This window comes from Aristolochia californica, unplaced genomic scaffold (genome assembly GCF_029961685.1).
Source record: "Aristolochia californica isolate CCGP_79_NKW_82.1479 unplaced genomic scaffold, dmAriCali1.0.hap1 SCAF_7, whole genome shotgun sequence".
Classification (NCBI taxonomy): Eukaryota; Viridiplantae; Streptophyta; class Magnoliopsida; order Piperales; family Aristolochiaceae; genus Aristolochia; species Aristolochia californica.
The window spans coordinates 33,856,111-33,875,892 of NW_027182268.1; the positions used below are offsets into that span (position 1 = coordinate 33,856,111).

General features: G+C 41.6%; 2 protein-coding genes across 2 annotated transcripts in view; both read right to left on the bottom strand.

The window, feature by feature from the left end:
• LOC137937341 (protein NUCLEOLAR FACTOR 1-like) overlaps nucleotides 1–1,684 on the bottom strand; it is a 58,235-nt gene extending 56,551 nt beyond the window's left edge. The window contains 2 exon segments of the mRNA XM_068782409.1: nucleotides 252–390; nucleotides 1,630–1,684. Coding sequence (XP_068638510.1) covers nucleotides 252–390; nucleotides 1,630–1,684 — 194 coding nt within the window.
• On the bottom strand, nucleotides 331–14,367 carry LOC137936804 (protein NUCLEOLAR FACTOR 1-like). Its single transcript, XM_068781699.1, has 6 exons — nucleotides 14,008–14,367; nucleotides 8,330–8,459; nucleotides 8,096–8,203; nucleotides 6,459–6,591; nucleotides 6,188–6,306; nucleotides 331–390 (listed from the first exon to the last, which is right to left on the bottom strand). Exons 2-5 carry the CDS (start codon nucleotides 8,352–8,354, stop codon nucleotides 6,189–6,191), a joined length of 384 nt encoding a protein of 127 aa, XP_068637800.1. The 5' UTR covers nucleotides 8,355–8,459; nucleotides 14,008–14,367; the 3' UTR covers nucleotides 331–390; nucleotide 6,188.
• Between the last annotated feature and the right edge of the window lie 5,415 nt (nucleotides 14,368–19,782).

Below are 19,782 nucleotides of genomic sequence, written 5' to 3' on the forward strand. Positions count from 1 at the left end.
TAACAACAAGAGATTGGAGGGTTGCTCCCTGCTTGGCAAACACATCAGTTGTCGAATTAGCAGATCTCGGAATGAGAGACCAAATACATGAAAAGTGAGAAGCAATATCCAGAATCCCTAGGAAGGCGTCCCAAGAAACAAGAGTGTTCATTCAACCCCACCCAAGAACGAATATCAAGATTTACCCTAAGTACCAATAAGAAACATTGTAAAGAAACACCACAATTACAAAAGAAAAGAACATGATTCACCTTGTGATCCTTGATTCATCTGCATTAAACTGGCCATTTTCTTCAGAATCGCTAGCACTATAATCAGTAGAGTTATCTTCCTCACTCTCACCCACATGACCATCTAGGCCATCTTCAATTGGCTTCCTCTCCTCATTTCCTACATGAATTTGTGCTCATTATGAGTATTGCAAACAATTCCTGAAGTCCAATTGAACATAAAAGTATAGTCTATGCTCTCATGCAAAAATTAATAAAAACCAAAGAAGAACATTCCATGCCCTTCCTACTTTTCCCTGCAAATAAAATAATAATAATTATAAAAAAAAGATGAAAATAATGACATCAACGCCTTTTTGAATTATTGATGAAAATTCCAAGCAAAATTTGTGTCAATTTTTTGCAAATTGTAGAGGATATCCAAGCACCCAACACTCATCAAGAAAACATGCAATGTATCCATGAAAACACAAAACAAGATATCCACTTGAGTTTGGCATTAAGAAAAAAAACCTTCATATCATTCTCTGTAAAAAATCTAATCTGTTCTTATGAGACCTACATTGCCCAAAGGTAACTATTTGTAGAAGTTCGAGTTCAAGAAGAATTAAAGACATGACACCTTCGAATACAAGAAAAAGACAATGGCATTAATGTTAGATGAATTAATTGCTTGAGCAATGGTGAGAACAGAAGAGGCAAGAGCCGAAAAGGCAAGAGACTAAAAGCAAAAACAGAAGAGGCGAGAGCCGAAAGAAAACGAAGGATAGAAGGGAAACGATCAACACAAAGGAAAGAAAAGAGGTTTCACTATGAGTTGTCGATTTTGAAGATGGAGGAGATCGGCTTAGAGGAACAAAGGCATCTTAAGGTTTCCATTATAAATGGCAACAAACAATCTTTCATTAGAATCCCTTGCATAGTGGGATCTTTATTCAGTACACAATTCAAAGCTATTATCTCTAGTGACGATAACCTTGTTTGTAGCAAGGAAGTATGGGAGGACAACTCCCAATTTGCACTCTCATCTTTTCAATAGAAAGGCAGATCAGAATGTAAAATCACACACTTCAAAGATACTCGAGTCCTAGCTTGAATCTACATTCCAAAAGTCATCATCGATAGCTTCAACTGGCCCGGTTTCCGTGATGCATTGAGATTTTTCTTTCCTAAGAGCACTCAACATCAAACAGCAAATGCTACGTAAGATGTCATCCTGACAAAAGCACTTTAAATCACTATGAAATGCTGGACAATCTAACAAAAAACTCCTCCATCTAATGTCACCATGATCCTCCCATCTCAATTGCTATCAGATGGCCAGAAAAATCTCTGCAACTCTATTGTAGCTACTATGAGATGGAAACTGCAGAAAGATCAGGAACTGTAGCCTTCCCACCTGAAATATTGCCCTTCACATGGGTGACGAGGGTTGATGAGGATATGGGCCCCATCCAGACGGTGCCAGTGTTCTGTGAGTGGGTCCAAAGCAATGATAGAGCCAAACTCAGACACGACTCTCGAAAAGACCGCGTTCTGCCATAGCTCAGTAGGAAGCCCTATAACTATGACCAATTGGCCGTACTGGCTGGAGGGTGCCGAGGGGAGCCACTTTGAGTCCCCGATGATGCCAAAGCTGGTGTGGGGTATGATGGCAAGAGTCGTAGAAGACTACTGCTGGGTTCCAAAATGAACAAGCCAAGTTTGGGGACTAAGATAGGAGATTTTGGGAATGTAAGGGAGGTGAAGTGCATCAATCAGCCAGTGAAGAATGCTGGATTTGATCACGTCGGGGGATGTTTGGACAAGAATGGAGCGAGTCAAAATTCTGCGCCCATCATGGAGAAAGTTTGGTGGGATTTGGATGATTTCGGGTGTTTTTGTGGGGTCATGGGAGATTGTTGCATGGTTTTGGGGCAACTAAGGAAATTTCGGGGAGGAGGGGTGCTGTTAGGAGTAGGAAGGGATGTCAGGAGGGTGTTTTGGTGGCGCTGGGTTGCTTGGAGGAGAGGTGGAAATCTTACTCTGGCATCACCGGGGCGGATTGGCGCTTCTGCTGTGGCTAGCATCGGGGAGAGGCACTGGAGTGCATCGGCTAGCTCATTCCAACCAAAACCCGAGTTTGTGGCCCCAGGTATGAATAATCTGGCTAAAATGGAGGTTCCTCTTCTATGGGTGATCCGACATTCCCGGCGACCACGGAAGGTAATCTCCGAGAAGAGGAAAAGTGAGCCCCGTGACCAGAGCTCATGGGATTTCTCAGTTTCCGAGGTAGCTCTCTGGAAGTGAAGCCTGAAGTTGTGGATCGCTTCTACTGGGATGCAAATGAATGAAAGTTTTGATCCATCGGCTAAGGAGATACAGATCACTGGACCTGATTTTCAGACGACTCTCTCGATGGTAACTCTGCATTTTTCATAGCTGAAGCAAAAAATATTATTTCGCTTCTTCCGGCGAGAGACCGTCGTCTAGCGAGCTTCGTATTCCTCCGTCAGAGCCTCAGAAAGCTCGTCGAAGCGGTGGTTGGACGGATCCGATTGTCTGTGAGTTTTTCTTCCTCGCCATGGAGAGACATTTCCTCCATTTCTTCTCGTCGCAGCATCATCAAGCCTTCTATCGGCGTCGAAAAGGCTCGTCGTAGCCTTGACTGAGTAGCGGTGGTCGTCGGGGGTAGTCCAGTCGTCGGCCGTAGGGACGGTGACCATCGGGAGAGCTCTCTCTCTCATTTGAGGGTTTTGGCAGACGTTAGTATTTTCGAAATAGACGGCGCACGTTAAGCGAAAATTCGCCCAAAATCGCATCGCTCCGTTCAACAAGCCCACATCTTAGTCCTTCAATATCTCATTTTAAGAGATCCCTTTTCTTAATGTTGATCTCTTGTTGCCTTCGAGCTTTATTAATGCGCACTTCTCTCAAAAAAAAAAGATGAATGGACAAAATAGAGAGAAGGCTCCACAAAAAAGGAGAAGGAAAGAATGGAAATTGTGAGTACACCGATTCCTCTATGTGTACACATCCTTTTTTATCAGATCCAAAAAACAATGGTAAAACTCACCGTTAAAGTCGTCCGGTCCAAGAGCTTTATCTTTTGGAAGGCCAAGGGCAGCCAAATCAATTTCTTCAATAGTGAATGGCTTTTCCAGATCTGCAACATTGTCAGAAGAGATTCGCAGGAAATCAAGCTACGGGAGCTTAGGTCTATTGTAATATTCTTCCATATACAAGTCTGAAAAATACTTCACCAGAAGGTTAGATATGGAAGTACTATCCATTATCACTTGGTCTCCATGACAGAGAGTAGTGATACGGTTAGTTCTCCTCCTGGCCGAGGCGATGGAATGAAAAAACTTTGTGTTTCCATCTCCCTCAGCCATCTAGCGGAATCTAGCACGTTGTTTCCAACAGACCGATTCTAAACGGAGTAAATTAGAATACTCCATATTTAATTGATTTCTAATAAGTAAATCAGGAGGAGAGATAGACCTTTGTTCTTCGAGTAGATCCAGCTCAGATATGCGGCGACAAACCAAATCTTTCTGAGAAGCAACAACAACACGGTGATTTCTTGCCCATAATCGGATCTTTGCCTTAAGCGCTTTGAGTTTTAGAGGAAGAGCCCAACCCTGGTTAGGATGAGTCTCCTGCTCAAGCCACCAGTTTTTGAGTGAAGGAGTGAAGGACTCAACAAGTATGCATGCATTTTCGAAACGAAAGGGGGATCGTCCCCAAGTAGATGGGCAAGTATTGATTTGAATAGGCGAATGACCGGATCCGATTTTGTTTAGGACTTGGCCAGAAATGTTAGGGAAGATTTGGCCCCATTCGTTGTTTACAAAGAAATGGTCCAACTTTGACAAGGCAGGGGGGGTCTGACCATTGGTCCAAGTGATTTTTTTCCCAGAGAGGGGAATCTCTGAGAGCCCAAGGCTGCTAATGAAATCAGAGAAAGCTCTCATGATGGACGAAGTTTTGGTTGTAGGAGGGCTTTTATCTCAGCAAAGGAGAGTGGCGTTGAAGTCTCCTGCCATTAGCCAGGGCAGGTCCCATAATTGAATGAGTTGGAAAACTTCCTCCTAGAAGGAGGCCCAATCGCGGTGTCGAGTAGGGCCATAGATGCCAGCTAACGCCCATGAGGTTCCAAGGGTGTGATCGTGGAAACGCAGGTCGATTGAGAAATGGCTAGGCATAGTGAGTGTGGCGTCAACTGCTTTTGGGTCCCAGATGACAACGATGCCACCAGAGTGCCCAATCACATCGACTTTAGCCCACGCAGGATCCGAATCATACCATAATTCTCGAGCAACAAAATAGTCAAAAGATTGCAGCTTCGTTAATACAAGAATTACTATTTTTGGCTTGCAGCTTCGTTTCTACAAGAATTACTATTTTTGGCTTACATTCAAAAAGTGCTGCTTTGACAAGGGCTCGCTTAGACTGTGAACAGAGTCCTCTGACATTCCAGGATAACACGATCATTCAGAACGTGGGGGAGTGATATTCTTCGTCGTCTCACAAGCTTCCAGGTAGTAGGAGTAGAAGATTGTTGCAAGCTCCGTCATTTCAGAAAAGTCATCCGGGGGGGGAGTCTTGTTCTTATTCCAGCAAAAACTGGAGTAGTTCATCCCTCTGATTGGCTTGAGGGAACATGGTTGGGTTTGGAGTTAGGGTTGGGGTTGAGGTTGAGGTTCAGACATGTCTTGCAGTTTTTCTCTTGTACGAAATATAATAATATCTAAAATAAACAAGTAAATAAAGTTAAATAAAACAAAACAAAACAGTCCTAGCTCTACCTATAACGGAAGACCCTAACAATCAATTGCCGCTTAGAAGAGTTTTCCAACTCAAACTACATGCAACTTTGGAGACAAAATGCATAATATATTTTTGTTCACGGTCAGTTTAAAAGGAGGTCCAGGAACTCAATTAAAACAAAGTTTAAATTTGTACTCCATTTTTCTGTTGGCATATATCAGGATTTTTTTGGGGGAAAGGATTTGATGTATCAGCTATTCTACCTCAAGGTTGTAAAAATGGGAAGCATCAAAGGAGAAAGAAAAAAGATTTATCTTATCAACCAATCAAATCCAAGGAAAATTACACAAAAAATATACACTAGAAGACTCTAGAAAAAAAGGATGCATCAAAACAGCCTCTAAAAGAGAATGCACCTTGATCTTGACCATAGGCAGTCAATTTGAGAAACAAGTCCATAAAAAGATTAGAAATCATGATCACTGCTTTGATACATTGACGAAATATAAACAGGCAATTGGGCTAATATAAGAAAACAGAATCAACAAAGGCACACGAAAAAACTCACAAAGAAACACCAACAGCTTCAGCTGATTCCTTGGCCAAAAGCCAAACAACCCATCAACATCTTGATGAGGACCATGCTCTTCCACACGATTTATTGTCTTTGTACTTAGCACCTTTTGCTCCTCATTGTTTTTTATCGATGAACCATCAAAGTAAACTTTCTTCTCACCTAGGAGCTTTTTAATATGATCTCCGTTTCGGTAATGTTAAAAAATAAAAGAGGAAAAAGAAAAGGAGAAGTAATTTCCAAAAAGAAAAGCGAAGAAGTTTGAGAGATTGACAAGAAGAATGAGAATCTGAAACAGAAAGAAAGGGCAGAGAGAAAAAGTTATTGCCTAGATGAGTTCCAAACTTCCAAGTTCAATTCCACACAAACACTTCTGGTTAAGTATCAAATCTAAGAACAAACTGTTGCATGCTCCTGGTTAACATCAAGTCTAAGAAGAAACAAGTGTAGAAGTGCAAGCTGAAAAACAAATAAAAGCTCAAATGTAATCAGGTCTATCACTATACCAAAAAATCCTTAAAAGCACTAGAGAGAATGAAACAAACATCAGACATAAAAAATAAAAATTACATTAAAAAAATAGGCTAAGACAATCTTCACAAGGTAGAAGAACGGCAAAAACATAAGTTACCTTAATCTCCACACACTTCGACAGAATTTCCATCACTCTCCCCCTCTGACAGCCTAGAAGATTCTGCACTACTGCCTTCTTCTTCCCATAGATCTCTTTCAACCTCTCGATCTCTTTGCCTGTAAAAGTGTAGGTCAAGCGTTTACCAAGAAACATAGAAATATTTAGAAGTGCAGGGACCATAATTTGTCAGTTGGAGATGGTAACGATCACTCATATCAGATCCCGAACTTTCAAGACATGTCAGTCTAAAAAGAAATAATGTACTTACGTCTCATAAAGTTCTGGAAAAGATTCACAACAATGTCCAAGCACCGATAACAAGTTGTCATACATCGAAGGTTCTTTATAAGTTACAAGTTCCTCAGAAATGTCGCTTTCTGAAGATCTCTCATAAGATCGACCTGTAAACCACACAAAATGTTTCTTTTTTTTTTTAATGTACACACAAAATGTTTCTATTGAATGAGAAGAAGGGATGAGTAAACACAAGCCTATAGTAGCCATCCACATAGGGGGGAAAAAGGCAGTGCAATAAGAAGTATATAGCAAATACAAGGAAACACCTAAATAAGATTGCCTACAAAATATGTTGAGCAGCCAACATCTTGCATGGCTAAACAATCTGCAACTAAGACCAGATGATTGCAGTTCATGTTTCTACCAAACAAGGGAACTGGCAATTTTAGAGTGATCGCTTGAGCACTGTGGGTTAAACAGAACAACCATGTTTACTCTCCATCAAGTTCAACAAGACCAAAAATCTCTCAAATAACCTCAATCTTTAGACGAGAGATATCGGTTCAGCCAAATAGAGACACAAAAGTGGAACAGCCCCAAACAAGAGAAGATCATTCTCACCTCTCAGATTCCAGTGAGCAATTTTTAAACAAAATAGAGTAATCCCGGTTTTTTTGTACTGATTTACATCGAAAATTTTGATGCTCTTGCAATGGAGTAATGCACCCACAGCATCTTGCTTTCCTATTGGCAACTGTTCTCTCTGACATTCTTTTTTCTCTAAGAAGAATCTAACTACCTACTAAAAAATCATTTTCAAAATAATAATAAATGAAAAAATCCAAAGAATCCAACTGCTCAAACACAAGGGAATAAATCTGGAAATGTTTATTATGAGGAAAAACTATTCCTATGTTGGGTTGAATTTGTTAAGTCAAGCTCCACTAAAATATGCTTATGTATCATGTGGACATCCCACAAAATTGTCTGGGTTTGTCAAGTTTTTATACAAAATAATAGGGTGTATAATAGTTAAAAAATATGCAATAACTCAACTTTATTTAACTGCTGGTCCTAAGCCAGTAAATAAAGAGGTTATGTGGGATTGACAATGGACTTTTGTCAAATATCACCACATGTCCTGCTATCTCTACTTATGAGTGAACCACCTTTATCTTCCATTGTTCAGGGGATGAGGGTCTTCCCGTCATATAGAGGAATGGAGCAACAGGACTCATGTACTACCTGACACAGTTGAATCAAGTCATCAAAAATTTAAGCTACAAACTTTTTTTTTTTTAAATAAGCTACAAACTCAAACATCCTTCAGGATGATTTCCTTGGCACGTTGCAAATGGACAATGGCAGATAGCTCAATTATGGCGGATATCTTTCTCAATATCATATGGCTGTCCTACAAGGTAAGGTTAAACATTTCAAAAAGGTAAGATTAAAAAAAAAAAAAACATCCGAGGATCAAAATCTGAGACAGTCCAGATAGCCAGAGTATTTCTAACAAGATTTCCTAACAAAATTATCAGTCTTAATCCAACATGGAAAAAGAATCTTCCACGAGTCTATTGTTTCTCTTTCAATTATATTAGAACCAGACCAGAGCAATTTCAACCAGTTTCTCAAACAAACACCTTTCGACTACTCCCCCTATACCTGAAGAACATGATGATGAGCTCTTGTCTCTCTTATTTGTTGCATTGCGTACCCTCTTTAGATGTTGACTGCGATCAATTTTATCAAGGTTATGGGGCCTCTTCAAAGCTGCTTAAAGAAACAAAAAACTTCAAAAAATGTCTAACTTTTCATACACTTCAAAGAAGTGAGAAACCAGTAAAATATACAAGGTATACTAAAAAGTTGAAGGAAACCAGTTTGTCACTTTGTCACCTTTTCGTTTATCGGATGTCCCCATAGGCTCCTACAGCAGGACGTTTTCAGTTTTGGTAAGCTTCAAGAACCGTTTGAAATTTATAGGTGTGATGGTATTTTAGACTTTGAGGGAGAGTGAACATACCACCTATTCATAAAATCATGCAATCAGTTCTCTTCACAAACTTGCTACAGTATGAAACTACTCTAAAGTAACAACATGCTAACTCTCATAGTAAAAATTACCACATATCCCACCACCCATTCTAAGAGCAGATAAGAAAGTTAGGTAAAAGAGAGGAGACACACAACAATCTTTCCCAACAACAGTGTTTATTTCTTCATCTTTGCAATACAAACTTTGATACAAATGACTGACCCAGTCTAGTACATTATCCTGAAATGTCCATCAATTGGAATTATTTTCTTTTAGAATAACGAGAGATGTATTAAGAGAAAAGATGAAGGGTAAAAATCTTACAAGGAAGCCAGCAACATACGGGTTAATACATCAAAACAAAATAAAGAAAAAAAGCACATATAAAGGCAACAGACGAAAAAGACACAACAAGAACGTCAATAAACTCAGCATCATTTCAAAAAAAAAAAAAATGTCAATAAATTGGAATACCATCAACTATGTCAATAAATTGGAATACCATCAACTATGTCAATAAATTGGAATACATTCAACTGCATAAAATTGTTGAACTCGACGACGACCTAAGCTTTAATTCATCCAACTGAATGTGCAATAAGAAGTTAAAAAATTTATTTTACTGATTTCATCTCCATCCAATGGCACTTATTCTTTGATGTGCAGAACATCAAAGAATAAAATGTGAAATTAGACGTAAAAGCAGGCAACAAACATTTTTCAGTTGTGCTAGCATTCAGATTTGTTTTTTGTATTTTGAATGGTGTGGTGCTTTTATTAAGCTGAAGATACTATGATACAGTACAGTACAAATATCACAATACTATACGGAATGAATTTCTATTAACAAGAAAGGGTCTAGAGACTGCCACTGTAACTAAGCAAATTGGCTCCGAAGTAATATTACAATACTATAGGGAATGAGTTTCTATTTACAATATGTGCTGCCACGAAAATAACATGAGGCCTGCAAATGTCTTCATGAATATATCTAAAGTTGCAAGGAGGCTTCAAATTTTCTCTTCATCCAACTTATCACAATTGGAAAATTTCCTTCTAAAGTCAAAGCAGCTGCAAATTTTTCAAAGTAAACCCTGTACCCTGAGAGCTCTGATTTCTGCTTCAGTTGAATCCTTCCGGAAAATAGGACCCAAAAAAAAAGCCTGGCCTTGCCACTACAATCCTTTATGACTCCACCAATACCAACTGGCACCAGACTTCCAAAAGAACTTCCATCAAAGTTTAATTTGAGACTTCCAATAAGAGGAGAATTTCAAGCTACAAGGATTGGGGGCTGGTATTGTGCAAAGATAGCAACCAATCTCCAAGCCTTTTTTATCAGGGAGAGGAGAATGGGATGACGGCCCTCATAAGTATTTCCCCAGATAGACTGGTTTGATAAGTGTTTCCAATGATGCCCTCTATCAAAGTGGCTGACCCATTGAAGGTCCAATTATTGTGCTCTTTCCACAACATCCAAGGAACAGCTGCAACAGAGGCTTCCAAAAGGGTAAAGCCAGAAGCTGGAAGGCTTTGAGATGAATGAATGCAGGGCCATAAGGTCAATAAAAGAGAATGGTAAGTAGCAAGTCCTAGCAAACTTACTGAAACCAAACTGAATGGACAGTGCAACATTAGATGATCTACACTTTCTTCTACTAAATTGTACAATTTGCAAAAGGAATGGATAATTGAGCAGCAACCCTTTTGAAGGTCATTGCAGGTTAGAAACTTTTAGGGACAGCTGACCCTATGAAATAAAGAATTTTTGGAGCAATCAGTTTCTAGGACAAGGCTATATTTTTTTACTGGCTCACTAGAAAATGAACCCAAGAAATGCTTATATAGAAATTCAGAACTTACCAAGGGGCTCTAGTGTCCATAATATTTCATCTTGAACATTATCTTTGAAGAAAATTGAACTCAGATCAGCTAGTTCTGCAATATAGTTTGGTTCTTCTTCCTTGAGGTCTCTTCTAAACTGAAAAATCCAGGCAGTTGGACCCACACCTTCTCTAAGCTATTTCATAGCGATTTCCTTCCATTTTCAAAGTACTATTTCCAAGCATAAACCCACCCAAAACGAGTCTGATCTGCCGTCACCAATGTGGAATCTTAGTTAACAAGCTGAAGGCTTACTGGCATTTCAAAATAGATTTCCAAAGACTTCATGTTCTATAAGCTGGAATGGTCAAAGGGAACCAACTCTTTTGACTAAACCCATATTTTGCATTTAACACTTTTTTCCATAAAGTCCTTTGTCGTAGTGAATGTCCACAACCATTTCGCAAGAAGGCTCCATTCATCAGTTTTAGATTCTTGATTCCCAGGCCACCTTCCCTTTTCTTTTGCAAACCATCCATCTTACTAGAGGATATCAAAAGGTCTCGAAGGAGCCCCACCATAGAACTTTCTTTGCACTGCTTCCATCTTGGCTATCACACTTGCCAGACATTTAATTAAAGACAGGAAGTAAGTCAGCAAACCAGCCAAAGTGGTTTTAATCAAGATGGCACTGCCTGCCAATCACAAGAGTTTACCTTTCCAGGAGGCAAGACTCGTTTCAAACCTTTCAAGAACTGGATTCCAATGACTTTCATGAGGAAGGCCATGAAAGAAAAGGAGATCAAGATAGGTTGAGGGAAAGGACAGCTTATAACCCAAGCATTAAGGCTGGAATCCTTTCAAAGAAACTAATTAAAGACCTGAGCCACAAGAAAAATCCAGAATAGACTTCTGTTGACACTAAGGGCTCGGCTGATGGTATTCTCATCCTATGGGACAACAATCACATATCCTGCCTGGACATTCAGACTGCAAACTACACTGTAGCACTGGCTGCTAGTGCCCTTGCTGCTGAGAGCATATTTATATCATCAGGGCATGCTAAAGACAAGTCGAAATGTCAATGATCTCCTCTTGCTAAGTAAGAATTGTGTCCCTGCAATCTCTTGTTGTACCTAGGCCACCTCCCTTTTGTTCTCTTGCCTTTCGGCTTTGGAATAAAATTCACCTTCCTTACAAAAAACAAAAAAAAAACAAAAAGAAAAAACATCTTTTCTGTCAGTTCCAGCTATTAAGAGCTAATGGGGCTTCTGCAAAACCACACCATTGTTCTCCTCTTGCTTGGAAGCTTGGTTAGCAATCATTAGAAGAATTGTCACTTTTCACGACCTCTGCAGAAGGCCCATTGTTGTAAGCCACCCTCAGTTTCATGACAAGACAGCACCTCTTGCTTACATCGCTCGTTTTCCAGCAAGGTGTGGTACACATTCCTTGAGAAGTTCGGGTTGTTGTTGTTCTTTCCTAATATTCTCATGAAGTGTTTGAAACAAATTTCTGCTCCTCCCTAGGTTTGGGAAGCTCCTTTATCGGGCTTGTATTTCCATTCTCCCTTGGTGCTTACTAGAACCAAAATGACTTCAATAACAAATCCAGCCACCTGGAAGGGGTCATTGAGAAAGCTTGCCACCAAATCATGGCTTGTGTTAGCCCTAAATGAGGAATTCAAACATCATTAATGCAGTTACCAATAGTCACTGGCACCTTCTCTTATGAACCCAATTTGCTGTGATGACAATTGAGAGCACAGGAGTGGGTACTGCACCTGCTCTAATGAACCCAATTTGTGAGGACGGCAATATAGGGAGGAATCGTTTAAAATTCGTCCTTTGGAGGCCGACAAACTCGTTTGGTGGCCAGACAAAAAGGGCTCATTCACTGTATCATCCGCATATGGCTTCTTAAATGGCTGGAATTCGTCTTACAAGGAGAATGAGATCAACTTCGTATGGCGTATATGTGCCCCTCCAAAGATAAAATTCTTCATGTGGAGCGCCTGTCAAGACAAGATTCTCTCGGCAGACGTGCTTAGAAGAAGAGGACACCCCTCTATTGACCCCTTGTGTCCATTCTGCAACTCTAACGCTGAAACCACAAACCACATTTTTACTTCAATGCATATTCTCTTGGAAGGTGTGAACCTGCATTCTTAGTAAGTTTGGGCTACAATTCTGCATTGCGGCTAATCTAGTCGCTCACTGGTACCCCTCTGCCTGTGTTAGTTTCATCCCGTGGGAGTTTTGGAATGAGCGCAATAGAAGACATTTTGATGCAAAATGTGAATCTGTAAATCGGGTTGCGGACCGAGTGGTGGGTTATATATCTATTTGGCTTCTGACCAAGAAAGTCTTCTCTGTTTTTTTGGGCACCCCTATTCGTGAAAACTGGAGAAATTTGGCTATTATGCACTCTGGGAAAAAAATCCCGGTTTTGCAAGAATGGACTCCTCCTGAACCTGGTTATCTTAAGTTAAATTTTGATGGCTCGTCTCTTGGTAACCCCGGGATTTCTGGTTTCGGAAGAGTTATTTAAGATCATTCCAACAATCAGCTTTTCTCTTATGTCGGCCCTCTAGGCATATCCGACTCTACGTCTGCAGAGTTACATGGCCTTCTCTCCGGTCTCCGGGTCTTCAGAGACAAATACAGCGGGCCTCTTCATATCGAAGGTGACTCAAAAGTGGTTATAGGATGGTGTGAGAGTGCATCCCCTCCCCCGTGGCGGCATTGGGATACCTTTCCAGAAATTTTAGAAATTACCTCAATTGTTTCTTGTATTTGGACTCACATTCCGAGATCCGCTAATTCGGTAACAAATGCGCTTGCTAGGCAGGGAGCTACCCTACAATCGCTGGTTGTAAGGGACTTGCTCCCCCAAATTTTGTAGTTTCTCTTGTTTTATTAATACATCTTTTTCAAAAAAAAAAATTAGGGCATAGGAATTGGTTTCTTTTGGGGGTTTTTAAAAGGTTTTGGGGAAGTAACTACTCACTTTGACGAGAGAAGCTCTCTTGCCCTTCCTTTAGGCATTATATTTTTTATTCTTTAATGAAATCATCAATGTTTCAAAAAATATTGAGAAGGGCAGCCTCCTAAATGATCTCTTCAAGACAAGCCTAAATCTAACATAAACATGAAATTCCAGAAATTAAAAACAACTCTCATCCAACTCAGACCTTCAATTTCAGTACTCCATACTCAACTAATCTCACTTAAATTGAACGGAAACATAGAATTTCATAAATTAAACAACTTTAATTCCACTTAGATCTTCAATTTCAGTATTCCACACCCATACTCAATTAATCCTGCCTAAATCTAACAGAAACATGAAATTCCAGAAATTAAAAACAACTTCCATCCAACTCAGACCTTCAATTTCAGTAATCGGTTCCAAATTCAGGCTTAGTACGAAATGAATCGGGCAGAAACAGCAGTAGAACTAAAATTTGAACGTTTCAATCTAAATCAAAATTTCCTCTTTGTAACAACCCGAGCTCGATAAAAATCTGTCATGCCTGAACCGAAAGAAATATAAATTTTAAAACCCTAATGGCTTAAAATCCGATAGCAAAACACCTCGTTCCAGCAAAAAAATCAATTATTTTTCTCTACAACGAACTAAGAGACGAAGAAAACGAAACGGAAGTATAAAAACAACGAGAACACGAAAGTGGTGACTTCGGATTCGAACTTACTTCTTCCTCCTCTTCCTTTCTCTCTCTCTCTCGCTTTCTCTCTTCTTCCTTTTGTCAGGAAGTATCGGGGCCAACGCCAGAGAGGTGGGCCCTGATACTCTCTCTCACTGCACACACAAGGTAAATTTGAGTTTCCCTCCCGTTGGAGATTTGGAATCTCTCATCGGGATTTACCGAGATGGTGCTGACAGACCATCTGAGCCTCGACCGTTGCAGTGGAAGGTGAGTTCTATCGGAACTCCCATCGCCGGGAGAGAGAGCTCTCGAAGAGAAGAGCTCGGCGGAAAGGAGGAAGCTCTAGAGGGCTGAGAGGCGACGCTCGGACCAGGAGCAGCTTGGGACGAGCGTCGCTGGTGCCAGAGAGAGAGCCCTGCAGAGAGAGGACCCGGCGGAGAGAGGTCTTGCCGTCGCCAGAGCCAGAGAGAGGGTCTCGGGACCCTCGGTGCTGGAAGAGAGACAGGGGTCTCGGAGAGAGGCGACGTTCGTCCACGGAAGAGCGTAGCTCGGGACGACCGTCGCCAGAGCCAGAGAGTGGAGCTCGGACGTCGCCATCGCCGGAAAGCAGTGGGAGTTCGGTGTCACGAAGTATCGGGGCCAGCACCAGAGAGGTGGGCCCCTGATACTCTCTCACTGTTTCGCGTGTGCTACACGCAAGGGAAATTTGAGTGTCCGTCCCGTTGGAGATCGTGAATATCTCATCGGGACTTACCAAGATTGCTGATAGACTATTGGGACTCCTGTCGCCCGGAGAGAGAGCTCTCGGAGAGAAAAGCTCGGCGCAAAGGAGGAAGCAGTAGAGGGCTGAGAGGCGACGCTCGTCCCGAGCGAGAAACAGAGCCCTGCAGAGAGAGGACCCGGCGGAGAGATGTCTCGCCGTCGCCGGTGACAGAGAGAGGCTCGGGATTCACAGAGAAGGATCTCTGTGAGAAACGTTTCGTCCAGGAAGCGAGAGAGCTCGTCGGGACGAGCGGTATTCGTTGCCGAAGCAGAGAATAGAGTTGTTGCGGGATACGTTTAGGTAAGTGATTTATTCTCCCGTTGGGACTGATAGAGTGAGAGTCAGTTGGAAGGCTACGGAGAGGTAGCCAGAGAGTGGGAGCCCCGGGACGGGCCAGAGAGGAGCTCGGACTACGCCACTGCCCGAAAGTAGTGGGAGCTTGGGACTCTCGGTACCGGAAGACAGGGGATTCGGATTACCACTAACGACGCCAGTGCCGTCGTCGGTGTTGCACCAGAGAGGCGAGCCGTAGAGGCGTAGCCGTTGCCGCAGAGAGGAGGCGAGCCACAGAGGCTTGCCATCACTGGAGCGGAGAGGAACCGTAGAGGTTCGCCGTCGCTGGAGAGGAGAGAGCAGTAGAGGCTCGTCGTTACCGGAGCTGCTGGGCGACGCTGTTCTGGTGAGAAGAAGCAGAGAGTCTCTCGGGCTGAGAGACCTCTAGCGTCGTTCAGAGTGACGCAGCGGAAGCAGAGGAGGAGCTCGGGCTCGGCGCTGTAGCCGTCGTCGGAGCTCGGAACTCCGATGCCATTGCCGGAAAACCGAGAGACAGTGGGACTCTCGGTGTTGCCGTGGCAGGCAGAGAGGCGCCGTTCCAGATACTGCTGTGAGATACAGTACATGCGCTGTGAGCATTGCCGTGCGACGTCGTTGCCGTCGCCGGAAGAGAGGGTCTCTGTAGGAAGACGAAGCAGGAGCTTCGGTCTCCGCAGGAAGATGAGTTTGGAGCTTCGGTCTTGGCAGGAAGACGAAGCAGTGATAAGCTTTGGTGCCGAAAGAGAGGATATACTTAGATCATGGTAGAGCCGTAGAGGTAGAGTCGTAGACTCGCCATTTGCCGGAGACTGGAGTCGTAGACTCGTCCGTTACCAGAGGTTGGAGTCGTAGACTCGCCGTTGCCCGAAGTAGAGTCGGTGACTCACCGGTGTCAGAGGGTAGATTCTAGTGGGAGTCATTGCAGCTGGGAATCCTTCCAGTGGCTGCAGGCAGATCAAGCAGGGAGGCCTTCCAGTTGTTGCAGGCAGAGGCAGAGGTAGCAGTTGCTATAGATGCAGATGCAGAGGTAGAGGCAACAGTGGCTGTAGGCAGAGACTGCTACAGTAAGGTTTTCCAGGTGTTACTAGTAGAGATAACAGGGATAGTTAAGAGTCAGTGGGACGACGTTGCTACTGTAATAGAAAAATCTATTTATTGTATTGTAATCCTCAAACTAATTTGAAATAAAATCCTCTAAAACTCCATTGTGCGTGATAACTTATTTCTTTATGATCGTTTTTTCCCTAACACCTTTCTCCGCTTCGTCCGTCAAGTTAAAACTTTGGAATTATTGGATGCGGAGCCAGAACTGGGATTTTTGGATATCGAGTCAAGGTAGCAATCCCAATTCTATAAGTTGTGGTCTTTAAATCTATTATGGACAAATCTTTGTGTCGGGCTTAGGAGTCCCAATCAGAGTAAAAGCAAAGTTTCCGGTTAGTTTGCCCGTCCATAAATAGACCGTTAGTTGACTTATCGTTAGTTGACTCTTATGTAGGGCACGTATGTAACTTCAGAGGACGCGTGCCTGCTAGGCACTGTTCGGGTTGTGATGAAGAAATTGTTTTGACCGTTGTGTTCCTATTAAAGTCGTCTTCATCAAATCGGACATATTCGCTGCTAATATTTCTTTTTTGTTATTTCATTGTTTTTTCAATTGTCCTCACCGTTCCTTAGTATCAAAACGGAGAGCACTGCAAGATGCTGTTTTTTAAATAATTATGGGGGGATAAATGAGAAAGAAGAACTTTATGAAGAGCTTGAATGACTTATTTGGGAATTGTGTAAAAAATTAACCACCGATATAATTTAACATGAAAAATAAGATTACATAAAGAAAACTATCACTGATGTAGTAAAATGATCAAAATACCCTTAGAGGGTAAAATGACAAAAATACCCCTATATGTACTCATTTGTTAGTTTGGATCTAAAAAATATTGGCATATAAATGAAAAATGACAATTGCTTAAATTTTTTAGAAGCATGGAGGTAATTGGCAAATATAAGCTTCCTTGATGTGTCACTAAAAGTTTATAGTTTATTCTCGGCACTTGTATGTTTGTGTTTAACTTTTCTACTGGGGTGACTTCAAAGGGATCCAAATGTTAGTGTATCAATGCCTATCTCTCTCAAGTTATCGTTAATGTAATATATTCACTGGCCCCCAAGTATAAGGAGCGCCAATGTCGATAGTGAGTAAATAGTTAACGGTTCCAGCTTAGACGCTGATGAGGTCAAATTGTGACCGTAATTGTTACTTGTGAATAAACTGTAAAATGGATAGTAGGGTTCGAGGCGTTCGCCCTGACGGGGGTCCAAGGGGGCTGGCCCCACGGTATGCACGTGTCACGATTGCATCACCAAGTGCCAACGTGGAGGATAGCTAGATAGATGGCTTGCTCTACAAGCTTCCTAGATGGTGTGCTCTACAAGCTTCCTAGATGGCTTGCTCTACAAGCTTCCTAGATGAAAAACACTTATAAATAGAGGTGTTCTTCAGCTGCATTAGTATCCATAAAATCAGAGCTATTCATTCTTGATTACTCTGTTTTATTGTTTAGTTTCTTCTTGTAATTTTTGTTCAGTCCAGAACCCATTGAAGCTCTTCTAGAGCGTGTGGTGGGACGAAGTTTCTTACTGTATTTGTAATAGATCAGTGTTGGCTTTCTTCTTGATTGTTGTTTAGATGTTCCTGGGCTGAGCTTACTCTGTTTTACATGGTATCAGAGCTCTAGGGGACTCTTAACAATAATCATCTATCGTAAAGCACAATATCATGACTGATCTTAAGCCTATTAGCTCTTCTGCTAGTTCTGGTTTTGTACCAGCAAAACGTATTTGTCCCCCAGTTTTCACATAAGGCAAACTTGATGGCACGAACTATCTCCTGCGGAAGTTCAAAATCACTACGATTTTGGGACTCCTATGAACTTCTTGATATAGTTCTGGGAGTTGATGTTGAACGTGTTGTTGTCACCAATGGTGGAAAGATCACTCCTCCTAATCCTCAACTCGTCAAAGATTGGAGAAGGAAGAATGCTGATGCACTTTGTGCAATTGTCACAAGTATTCAAGATTCTGTCCTCACCTTGATTCAACATACTTCGAAGGCGAATGAAGCATGGAATATACTGAAAAATCAGTATGAAACGAGGAACCAGACTCATATCCAAAATCTGAAAAATCAACTTGCTGTTGAAAGATTAAGTGAAGATGAGGCAGCAGAGTCTTTTATTACTAGGATGAAAAACCTACGTGATAAAATGGCTTCTATTGGTATAGCCAAGTCAACTGAGGAACTTGCTCGAAGATGTATTCGAGTGCTGCAGCAAAAATTTGACAACCTCGTGACAACACTCAATACACAAGTTCGTGATCCTCTGTTGACCTTTGAAGATTTCTCTGCCTTATTGATGGAGGAGGAGATGAGGCTAAAAGGTAGAGACAATCAGACTGACTCTACCTTCACAGCAAAAACAAAGGTTAGCAATGAAACAAAGAAGAAACAAAAGAGTAAGAAGTTCTTTGGATCGTGTTATTACTGTAACAAGAAGGGCCATGCTGTCAAAGATTGTAGAACATGAATCCACGATGAGAAGAACGACACGTTGAAACAAAACTAGAAGAATAGAGAATCTGCAAATTCTGCAGAAATTGAGCTTCCTTTGTTCACAGTCACAGAGGAATCATGCTCTAGTGCTCATGTACAACAAAAGAGTATATGGGTGTTAGATTCTGGAGCTTCCCGACACATGACCAGCAAGAAAGAATTATACGATTCTTTAAATCCTCTATAACAACCATTGAACGTCGTGGTTAGGAATAATGCGAGATGTCCCGTTGAAGGGATAGGCACCATATCCATTAAGTCTGATGATGGAGAAAGTAAGAAGATAGCAGATGTTCTACTTGTTCCCCAAATTTCAAGAACCTGTTGTCCGTAGCTGCAATTACAGACAAAGATTTGGAGGTACGGTTCAAGAAAAATGAATCTCTTACTCTTGATAAAAATGAGAACATAGTTGCAAGAGGTATCCGCAGGGATAACCTTTATGAAATCAACTCACTTTCTGCTATTGTTGATGCCAAAAATAGTCAACTTTGGCATGAAAGATTTGGACACATTTCCTTTCATGTGTTGAAGAAAATGCAGAAGAAAAATATGGTGATAGATTTGCCTTCAATTGATGTAATTGAAGAACCTTGTGAAGCTTGTATGCTGGGCAAACAACAAAGAAAGTCATTTCCCAAAGAGAGTCAAAACAAATCAAAGGCTCCTCTAGAGTTGGTACATGCTGATCTCTGTGGGAAAAAGACTACGATGGCGTTAGGAGGATCTTTCTACTTTATGCTGTTAGCCGACGATTACAGTAGAAAGATGTGGGTGTACTTCCTTAGGGACAAGGCTGATGCTCTTGCAAAATTCAAGGTGTGGCATAAGCAAGTGACAAATGAGAATGCAGCAACTGTGAAGAAGTTTCGTACAGATCGTGGTGGGGAATTCTGTTCTGCTGAATTCTCTAGCTACTGTAATTCAGTTGGCATCAAACGCCAACTTACTACTCCACATACACCAGAACAAAATGGTGTAGTTGAACGTTGAAATCGAACGGTGGTGGAAATGGCTCGGTGCATGATAAAAGGTGTTGGGCTACCAGATATGTTCTGGGGAGAAGCAGTAAATACAACAGTATATGTCCTAAATCAATGCTCCACAAAAGCATTGAATGACAAGACTCCAA

Excerpts from the sequence above, each read along its gene's own strand:
- LOC137936804 (XM_068781699.1), bottom strand. The coding sequence starts at position 8,354 with ATGGGGACATCCGATAAACGAAAAG. Across the intron at positions 8,204-8,329 it reads GACATCCGATAAACGAAAAG|CTTTGAAGAGGCCCCATAAC; the intron begins GTGACAAAGTGA and ends TTCTTTAAGCAG. Across the intron at positions 6,307-6,458 it reads TTTCCAGAACTTTATGAGAC|GCAAAGAGATCGAGAGGTTG; the intron begins GTAAGTACATTA and ends ACACTTTTACAG.